This window comes from Aspergillus stella-maris (assembly GCF_047715825.1).
Source record: "Aspergillus stella-maris strain CBS 113639 unplaced genomic scaffold BDV14scaffold_114, whole genome shotgun sequence".
NCBI lineage: Eukaryota > Fungi > Ascomycota > Eurotiomycetes > Eurotiales > Aspergillaceae > Aspergillus > Aspergillus stella-maris.
The window spans coordinates 55,882-65,571 of record NW_027396908.1 but is presented as its reverse complement, the minus strand read 5'-3'; the positions used below and the strand labels follow the sequence as shown (position 1 = coordinate 65,571).

The window sequence follows — 9,690 nt, the reverse complement described above, 5'->3', positions numbered from 1 at the left end:
TATTTAGTGCAGTATCGTAGCTAGATTGAATGAATCAGACCTTCATATTCTTCGGGTGGTGTACCAAATATTACGTACGCGGCGAAGTTCGACAGAATATTATGGCCCACCCCATTAGCCAAGATACCCTCGACATTGGGCCCCCAAATAGTCTTGTCCCAGTTAGCCACCGGAGTATCACTCTGGACTTCTTCTGGCGAGTTGTAGTCGTATCCGAAGACACCAGCCCACTGCTTGCAAGTCTCGTAGTAGTTTTGAGGGTATAGGGTAGCGTCTTCGCTGCCGTGGTAGATCTGCATCTTGGGTCTATCGCCAGTGTAGCCGGGGTACATGTCTTCTGCTATCTGTGTCCATAGCTCTGGAGTTGCAATCGACTGGCCCTGGGAGCAAGTGCTATTCCACCAGTCCTCGCCGTTGGCTTCGGAGTAGAAGCAACCAGCGGCTACGCCGGCGTACGCGATGCCAGCGGCGAAGAGATTGGGGTACGTGGCCGCCATGACATTCTTCATTCGTTAGTTCTCTTCTGTTCAATTCGGACCGAGAAGGCAGAGAATGGTACTCACAGTCATCATCGCTCCTGAGCTAGTCCCCGTCACGTAGACTCGACTGGCGTCTGCGCCGTAGTGGTCAATGGTCCAAGTAACCATATTGGCAATAGAGTTACTGTTGCCGCCTCCGTCATGAGTCAATGTTGATTGAGAGCTGACGTCCCAGCAGGTGCCCTCGTATGGACTCTCCGGATAAATAACAATGAACCCGTATGTCTCGGCATACTGAGCATAGGGGCTGCCGGTGTAGTACGCTTGAGCAGTTCCCGTGCCTAGTATATCTTTATTAGAGATGGTCAGTCCAATATTGACACTATTTTCATACAGTAATGGATTGCCACGACGATGGCAGGGTTGGAGGCCAGATTCTGAGGGACGTAGATATAGAAGCCCACGTTGGTAGGATTGTCACCGAAATCAGTAACCTGACTCAACTTTCCAGCAGTTTGCCGGCCAACCACCAAAGCATTGCCTGCAAGAGCGCAGAGAAGTATGGATATAATGTAGCGTAGTTGGATCATGATTGCTAAGCGTCGCTGAAGAATAAGGTGATTACCAGACTTAGAATCCGGGGTAGAAGACTTCATATACCCAAGGTTACAACCAGAACACTTCCCCCGCATCTTATTCAGGCACCTGCAACTTTCAATCAATTTCAAACTGGCTACATCTGGACGACACGGAGAAGCAAGATGAATCTCCGTATCCAAAACGCCAAGTGTGGGATCGACGGGCAGGGCTGCCCTGGTAAGGGGGAATTCGTCAGAGGATGATTGCGGTCGATCCGGATAAATCACTTGGTATTGCCTAAGCGCCCCTGTTCACATTGTCATCACGGTTAATCTTGGTGCTTATCCAAAACTGATACGGGGATTTATCCCCGTGCTTGGGCGTCATCGATGAGAGCAGCTTCCGTTGGTCCGGGCGAGAGAAGAGCATAGCTTCCGAACCACAGGAAGGGTAAATAAAAGGTACAGAATATCTATCAAGGGCCTGATCGCATGGTTTTCAGTCGGTTATTTGGCCAGTCTGCACTCCTCTGGACCTCGTCCGTTTTGTCATGCCTCTTAGGAATGGAGATTGCATATGGTTCCTGCATTTTATGGGGAAGCTGATAGCGGATCTATCCGCTGTAGATCGATGCAAAAATCTCAAGACATAATTCCTCCGCATGGTGATGGCGCTGAACAAGGAGGGATTGCAACATTTGTTCATTGTCGACGAAGAACCCAACTTGCTAGGTTGTCTGTACTGCTTCAGAGATTTGTCAACCGAGCCATCGATGGGCGAAAGCACCGCCTGCTGCGTAATACTCATGGCATTTGTTTGTTTTGGGACCACAGGCGGTTTCCTGTCCTGTCGGGATGCGGTCGTGCCTTCCTCCGCATCGCGGTGTCTCAGAGGGAAGAAACGGCCGTTGACCGCCATCACAGCTTCCTCGTCTGGTAAATGATGTTTAGCTCAAGAAATGAAGGTGCCATCGATGTTGTGTGCAGCTTGCTCCTGCCTTGAATGCTCGTCAGGTCGTTACTTTAATGTTTGCCGCAATCTGCTGTTTGAACTCGCCTCTAGTAACTTGCGATGAATCCGGACTTGCTTGTAGAAACCCACTCAATGCAGCTGTCCGTTGGAGTAACAGGACCAGGATCTGAAGCTGTTGTGTTGCTGCAGTGTTTGGTTTCGATCCCGTCAGATTTCATTGAGCGCTCATCACCTGACCTGGGCATCAAACCTTCCCACAGTCTCAGTTCTTCCGCAAACAAGTCTGCAACTACAGTCCCCCCATTCTTTGACCCTTCTTCGGATATTCCGGCCCTGTTCCCTTCGCTATCTGCCATGCATGACATTGATGCGGCTTATCTACTCCGCGATAAACTCCAACTTTCATACCTCAATCGGATTCGCTGGAGATATCGTTCCCAAGGCTATAGCTTCACCTAGCTACCCCAAATTCCTGCCACCGCTCCTGCTACCGCGCCAGTGGACGACGGCTTTGTATACCGCCAGATCCTGGCTTGTCTTGGCCTGTCGGGCTTCTTCATCAGGCAGGTGCATGCGGTCGCGTTGTGAATTTGACCAGGGATATGCGGAATTTTGGAGGTTCCGAGAGTAACAAGCTCTCCTTATCTGGTGGTGACCGGCCGGCGATGAGCAAATGGTGCCCGATAGGGATCGATAGTAGTCGATAAGGATGGTAAATTCCGAGGTATGACGCTTGTCGTAGAAGCCTCGTTGCGCACAGCTTTCAGATATAAAAGCTACCACAACCATCCCGGATGAGGTACCTCACCCGCTCATCGTCTCCTGCTACGCAAGGCACACTTGCTGATCGTGATGAAGCTTCCAATTGCTCTGCCTGGAGCCATTTCCTCCTTGCTTCTCATTGGGAGCTTGGCAGGTGATGCTTTTGCTAACAAACTCGATCCTAGCGCTCAGCGCGTACGCGAAAAGAACCATGGACGAAAGGCTCAAATGCGCAGCCTCCATAGCCGCTCATATCAGCACTCAAGTCAGCCCTACAAGCGTCACAGCTCTGCCTCATGCGAGGAAACTCCTCCGCAGGAGATCAATGCCCCAAAGGACAATGTATGGCTGGGTCTTACTGACGACGAGACGGCCGATGTTGCAAAGTGGTTGTTCGGTCGACCTGAATTCAATTTGACTACAACAGAGAACTCGGGGGAGTGGGAAAACACAATGTAGGTATTTATTGCCCGCTCATGACTTTTGGCTAACGTATATTACTTAAGTGCTTTGATTGAATTGAAGCGTCCTAACAAGACAGATGCCATTCCCTATCTTGATGGGTCCGCTTCCGCACCATCTAGGTACGCCCATGTCCGATTGAACAACCGTGCTACGGTCGATCCATACTACGAAGACCTTTTGGTTGGGCCTCTCCCAATCAGCAACACTACTACTTGGGAGTCTCTTGAGTTCCCGTACACCCGCAAAACCCAAGGACGAGTGCGCAACGTGGAGCCAGATGGAGAGGCTGTGTACTCAGAGTGGCTGTTCAAGATCAGTGCATCAATCGCGGACATCACTCTGGATCTTTGGAATGGAACTGCCCTGGGGTTGGAGAATGATACCCTGGACATCTGGGGCATTGACCCACTATGGCAAGATGACGGGCGAATTGTCCGCTGGGATATGTTCTGGAATATCGCGGACGGCCAATGGGACAGCGGAACCCTCCTACCATTGGGGTTGTACCTGAAGTCCGATGTCACCGGACGTGATCCGTCCCAATGGAAACTCTTGGGCTGGATGTACAACGACGTCTTTTACGAAACGACGGAGGAGTTTCGCGAAGCGTACTGGTCCCCCGGCTTCGTGAAGCTCGGTCCCAACCTTGACGGTGCCTGGGCTCACACTGATCAAAGAGGACAAGTTCCACCCCAAGATCGCAAGCAACCCCCTCAATCGGTTGCCCCAGAAGGTGCACGCTACTCTGTGGATACAGAACGCAAATACGTTGCTTGGATGGACTTTACTTTCTATATCGGCTTCAACCGGGACACTGGTCTCTCCTTGTTCGACATCAAGTACAAGGGTCGGCGGGTACTGTACGAACTTGGTCTTCAGGAGGCACTCGCGCATTATGCCGCAAATGACCCTGTTCAATCTGGTGTTGCTTACCTCGACTCCTACTATGGTTTTGGACCATACGCATTTGAGCTCTTGAAGGGATACGACTGCCCGTCGTACGCTTCGTACCTCAACACTTCCTTCTATAAAGATGAGGAGACCCATACTCATGTGGATAGTCTGTGTCTTTTCGAGTTTGATGCTGATTATCCGCTGTCACGGCACTCAACCTCTGACTATGTTACCGTTACGAAGAATGTCTACTTCACTCTTCGCAGTATTTCCACCATCGGCAACTATGACTACATGTTCAGCTACAATTTCCATATGGACGGCACCATTGGCGTCGAAGTGCGTGCCTCTGGATATATCCAGTCTGCGTACTACGCCAACAATCAAGACTATGGGTACCAGATCCACGATTCGCTCTCTGGATCCATGCACGACCACGTCCTAAACTTCAAGGCAGACTTTGATATCCTCGGAACCGACAACACCATCGAGTTCACTTCTCTTGTCCCCGTCGAGAAGAAGTTTTCTTGGAACGGTAACAAAACGCGCAACACCATGCAGCTAGAGCGCAAGTTCCTCGAAACCGAAGACACCAGCCGCTTCAACTGGGGCTTCAACGGCCAGACCCAAATCCATGTTGTCAACCAGGACACGCCAAACAAGTACGGCGCATTCCCCGGCTACCGTATTCTCCCCTCTTCCGGCACGGCGCATCTCACGATTCAAAATTCAACCAACCTCGCCCATGCCGCTCACTGGGCCGAATACGACATCCAAGTCACAAAGCAAAAAGATACTGAGCCCTTCGCCGCCCACCCTTACAATAGCCAAGACGTCCACAACCCACCCGTCGACTTCCGCTCCTTCTTCGACGGCGAAAGCCTCAACCAAACTGATCTCGTCGTCTGGCTGAACCTAGGAATGCATCACGTTCCACACACGGGAGATCTGCCCAATACAGTCTTCACAACCGCGCACTCCGGTGTCCAGTTCATGCCGCTGAACTATCTACCCGGTGATCCGAGCCGCGAAACCGTTAACATGGTCCGGGTCGATTACTCCAATGGGGCCGCTACTGCGGTGAAGACGTTCGGCCAGCACAATGGTACTTGTGCGGTTAGCTTGTCGCCCTTGGAGGACGATCTTTGGACATACCAGGGCGATGTTATTGTTCGGAAGTTCCCCTATGACCCGAACGATCCTTTCTATGAGACGGACGACGCATCGTAATGCACGATCTGATCCACTGCTTTATGACGTTATGCATATATGTGGTCTCCAAAATACAAGGGGCGGGGTGAATACGAACGACTTGTCAGGCGACGATTGATCTTGATCCACGGGCTAGAGATTGTATATACCTGGATCCGTACATATAAAGAAACTCAGAGTATTTATTATATATTGTGGCGCATGGAACGAGTATAAGACAATTTACGGTAGAAGAGGATTCTCTGAAATCCCAATCGGATAGACTAGCCCCGCTACGTAAATCCATATAAGACGCTTATGTACCTAGGTAGAATTGTAGATGCCTACTGCCTATGCGGGCGTGGCAGCTGCGGTGCAGGCGGTGCTCGGTCCAACCCATTTCTTCCTCACCACCGAGCCCAGCCTCCGCACCCGCATCGCATTCGCAACTGCCTGGGGCACTGCACCACCCGCCGGACTCGGAGTAAGCCGAAACATCAAACATGAGCCTGCCCCGTAAGACTAAGCACCCAAAGTGCCAACTGCCAACGGTCAACTGTTCCCCTAGTCTCAACTAAGGTAGTGCTTCAGCTTAACTGATTATAATCAAGGAAAGTCACCACCGAGGTCTGCCGCATGAGTCATGCAAGGCGCGTCAAGCAAGTCAAATCAACTACCTAAATTAACAGGATAATCCTGGACACTACTAAAGAACGACAACATGGATGATCCATGGCAGGAGTAGAATAAAAGCAATATAGCAGAGACTCGGAGTTAAAGGGCAGATGCGACGGGGATGACCGATGCAACACTGAATCAGGCAATTCGCGAGCTCCGCCCCGAGGGAAGAGTACCTAGTACTCAGTAGAGGCTCAGGCCTCAGCGTCAATCACAGACACTTGCACTCGCAGCCACATCCGGCCTCGGCCGAACCGGGTCTTGTTCGGCGTGTAGAGGGGAGGAAGGAATTCGAGCACCGCTTCGTTTCGTGTCGACTTGGATTATAAATACTCTGCGCCCCTCTTTTTCCTTGGTTTTAGTCGTTTTGTTACTTTTGACCACTTTCTATGAGGCGTCCTGGAATTATGTTTTCTGGGTTCGCCTAAGCAAAGTTTATTCCAACTGATGGCTTGATCTATCATTACATGTCGTCGTTAATTGATCATGGGTTCCCTAGATTCATACTAGGGAACAGCATTACGTCCGAGACTTGGTTGAGGATATTGCCAATCTGCCCGTCTTCCAGGGGCATGCCCGGGTATGTCCCCGCGTAGGGCGGCATTGAAGCTGCGAGATTCGCAAGTTCGCGAGACGGCAGAAACGGTGCTGTCGAAGGAATGTCTTGCTTAGGAACTGCATTTTCCCCTTTATCGAGAGTCTTCTGGCTCTTTTCCTGGCCCATGGCGGCGTTGATCGCGGAGTTGACCGCCCGGATCGCTTCAAGTGAGGATGACAGGCGCTTAGCTGTGTCTGTCCGCGAGTTAGAATTCTCTGTCCCATCTGAATAGACATGATCTGCGAGAACAGTTTCAAGTCGTTGCAGCAGACTCCGATATCGCGGCCAAACTTGATCGCTCGTATTGGCGATGAGAAGGAATGCCGATGCGATCGTCCGCTGGACGCTGATCCATGTGCGGGACGCAGATGCGCTAATGTTGTGCAGATCAATAAAAGCTTCTATCGTGCCTACTAAATTCGTCAAACATTCATCCCGAATGTTTTCGCGGGCTTCCTCGGTCATTGACGCATCCGGATCCAGCGACGGGCGACATAGCAGAGAGATATAGTACGAAGTATGGAGTCTTAATTCCGCCCATTCGATGTTATCCGCCAGTGTGCTGCAATAATCCCGATATCGCAGGTGCGGTGAAGCCTCCGTGAAGATACTGCGAATTTTTTGAACGTATACCGGAATCTCCTTTGGCTGCAGATGAGAATGTTTCTCCATCATCAATATTCGGAGCGTCTCGAGCACAACTTTCAGAATCCGGGACAGGGTTTCGAAATATGAGCGATGGCCGGGCATCGACTTGCGGTGATATGGAATGTCCGGTTGACTGATCATGGTGATTGAAGGACGATCATAGGCTAGGGAGAAATGACTGTTTTGAAAAGCCATGGCCCACCTGTTCGAGCAGACAATGTCAGCAACTATGGACTAGAGAAGCGAGATGAGGACCTGAGCTTACCAAACTCGCCTTCGAGCGTCTTGCAGAGCTGGATCATAGCCAGGCGTTTCTGCGTGAAGACCAAGAACCATGCACATACGTTCCGTCATGCCTGTGGCGATTCCGTCAGCTTCAAATACAACAGCCGTTTGTATACGACAACCTACCGAGCAATGTGTAGGAAGCACCAGCGTTCATGTTATAAGACAGAACGCTACTAATGATCAACAAGATTTGGATGATTTCTACCGAAGGTCGCGAGACGTAATTTACCATGCGAAGCAGCTGGTAGGAGCAAGAGACTGGGCACCGTTAGGACTTAAAGAGGATTCCGCTCCTTCAGATGACAACTCACCATAAACCCAAGAAGACATCTCGCGATCCATTCCTGGCATATCTGAGAGCTGACAACCAGAAGCAAGCACCGCAAAGCAAAGACTCAGGAAAGCGATATCCATTCCAAATGGTCGACATATGCCATTTGTGTCTGGCTTATACGTTCCGCCCGCCCGCCGCCGATTTTCTAGCAGCTGTCTCACATCACTCTCAAGCTTTTCGATGTCCGGAAGCACAGGATATAGCACGGCCGCAATGCTTTTATAAGAGTTCAACAGCCTATATCAGTCAGCCACGCACTCTAACCCTGCCAAACCTGGGTTCTCGACTCACTTCAGAAATTGTGCATCCTCTGGCAGCAGTTTACATACACCTCCAATGTGAAAGGTGTACGGCTCCGACGACCAAGGATCAGCAAATGGGTATCGGCCATCAGTGTTATAATTCTCCATCGCCAGCTCGCCAAGCAAGTCGTCCTTTGGCAACAATACCCGCGCCGGACCAGCAGAATCGTTCGTCTTATCCAAGATATCATGCAACGCAGACTGGTTGCCGATATGGACCGATCCTGACTTTACCGTTGTTGATCCATAATTGCTATCCTGCTGCGACGGGGACCTGCCTGCTCCGTTTCCAGACACCTCCGAACGAGGATCGGTAAGTCTCCGGGCCTGCGGTGGCTGCGAATGTGACTGGACAATCGACTTCATGCTCTCTATGACCTGCGTCATCTCATGCATCTTATTGTTGAGCTCTTCCCACTCGATGGGAGACATCGTGACCGTATCCGACGACGGATCGTCCACAACGGGGTCGGGACCGTAGACATGATCCGGTGGAAGTGTAGGCCAGGGCGGTGGTATGCGTATTTGCGGCGCAGCGCTCAAGGAAGTTGGCGCTGCGAAGTCCTCCGGAGGGATAGCTGCTGGTCTGGGAGGAACTAAGGCTGGAGGAGGTCGGCCGTAGGTGCAATTGAAACCGCGCTTGACGCAATTACTGCAGGGGACCTCTCGATCGCAGCGGACCTTGCTCGCGCGACACTGATGACATGTCTTGCACTCGCGTGGTCGGCGCCGGATGGGGTACACTGGCATGGCAGATGCTCTGTTCTGGCAGTACCAGCACGTACCTTCAACCGCACGGAAAGCGACGCGGGCGCGCAGCGAGGGGAACGAGCGAAGAGCAAGAAGCCGGGCCGTCTAACAGGAACTCCAGGAGATTGCGACAGGCATTAGAACCAAGACGCAGCACGCGATGCAGCAATGAACCGTGTAAGCAGAGTGTAAGTATTATTAGTAACAGCAGCGACGGAACAGGCTGCTCCAAGTTGATCTAAGTAGCGATATAGGCAAGTGGAGGATCGTCGCGAATGGAGGGAAGTCACAGCGGGATCGCGGTCGGGACTGGACTTGGGGGAAAAGTCAATTCAATTCGCTAAGAATAATAAAGCCATGAAACCTGCAAGCTGAAGAAAGGGAAAGTGTCAGCGGAGACGATCGATCGTTGATAACGGAAGGGCGGCGACGGTACCTTTGCCTTGATTTGTCGTGCAGCAACCAGTGGGTGAGAGAGAGAGGCTGGAGGCTTGCGTGGGTAATTGCCGTGCTAAACCTGCGGATTTGCTGCGGCGTCTGTGCTCAAGGTCGGAGCCAAGACTGCAGCTCCCCGAATTGGGCGTGAACGCTGATAAAAATAAACCCTGAGAGGCGACAAACTTCTAGCAAATGCTCTAGAATAAATTGATAGGGCTTTGCGTAAAAAGCGTTGGGCTGTTGTTGAACGGGGAATTGGTGAAGTCATGGCGGGAGCATGTGGAGTTGAGCAGAGTAGCTGTAGCTCAGTTC

The 9,690-nt window shown here is 51.4% G+C and overlaps 3 protein-coding genes across 3 annotated transcripts; 1 reads left to right on the top strand and 2 right to left on the bottom strand.

Moving 5' to 3' along the window:
* Positions 1–20: 20 nt before the first annotated feature.
* Positions 21–1,069, bottom strand: BDV14DRAFT_206021 (alpha/beta hydrolase family esterase; the record flags this gene model as incomplete). The annotated part of the gene is made up of 3 exons (XM_073774830.1): positions 21–503; positions 564–820; positions 874–1,069. The coding sequence occupies 3 exons, from the start codon at positions 1,067–1,069 to the stop codon at positions 21–23; spliced, it is 936 nt and encodes a 311-aa protein (XP_073622066.1).
* A 1,249-nt stretch (positions 1,070–2,318) lies between these two features.
* On the top strand, positions 2,319–5,608 carry BDV14DRAFT_185433 (copper amine oxidase). Its single transcript, XM_073770661.1, has 3 exons — positions 2,319–3,247; positions 3,299–5,262; positions 5,310–5,608. The coding sequence occupies exons 1-3, from the start codon at positions 2,883–2,885 to the stop codon at positions 5,339–5,341; spliced, it is 2,361 nt and encodes a 786-aa protein (XP_073622065.1). The 5' UTR covers positions 2,319–2,882; the 3' UTR covers positions 5,342–5,608.
* Positions 5,609–6,504: 896 nt separating this feature from the next.
* Positions 6,505–8,940, bottom strand: BDV14DRAFT_206019 (uncharacterized protein; the record flags this gene model as incomplete). Its single annotated transcript, XM_073774829.1, has 5 exons — positions 6,505–7,468; positions 7,532–7,622; positions 7,678–7,812; positions 7,866–8,125; positions 8,180–8,940. The coding sequence occupies 5 exons, from the start codon at positions 8,938–8,940 to the stop codon at positions 6,505–6,507; spliced, it is 2,211 nt and encodes a 736-aa protein (XP_073622064.1).
* Between the last annotated feature and the right edge of the window lie 750 nt (positions 8,941–9,690).

Coding starts and splice junctions, on each gene's coding strand:
- BDV14DRAFT_185433 (XM_073770661.1), top strand. CDS start 2,883: ATGAAGCTTCCAATTGCTCTGCCTGGAGCCATTTCCTCCTTGCTTCTC. Junction 3,248..3,298: donor GGGGAGTGGGAAAACACAAT/GTAGGTATTTAT, acceptor ATATTACTTAAG/TGCTTTGATTGAATTGAAGC. Junction 5,263..5,309: donor CGGCCAGCACAATGGTACTT/GTGCGGTTAGCT, acceptor TGGACATACCAG/GGCGATGTTATTGTTCGGAA.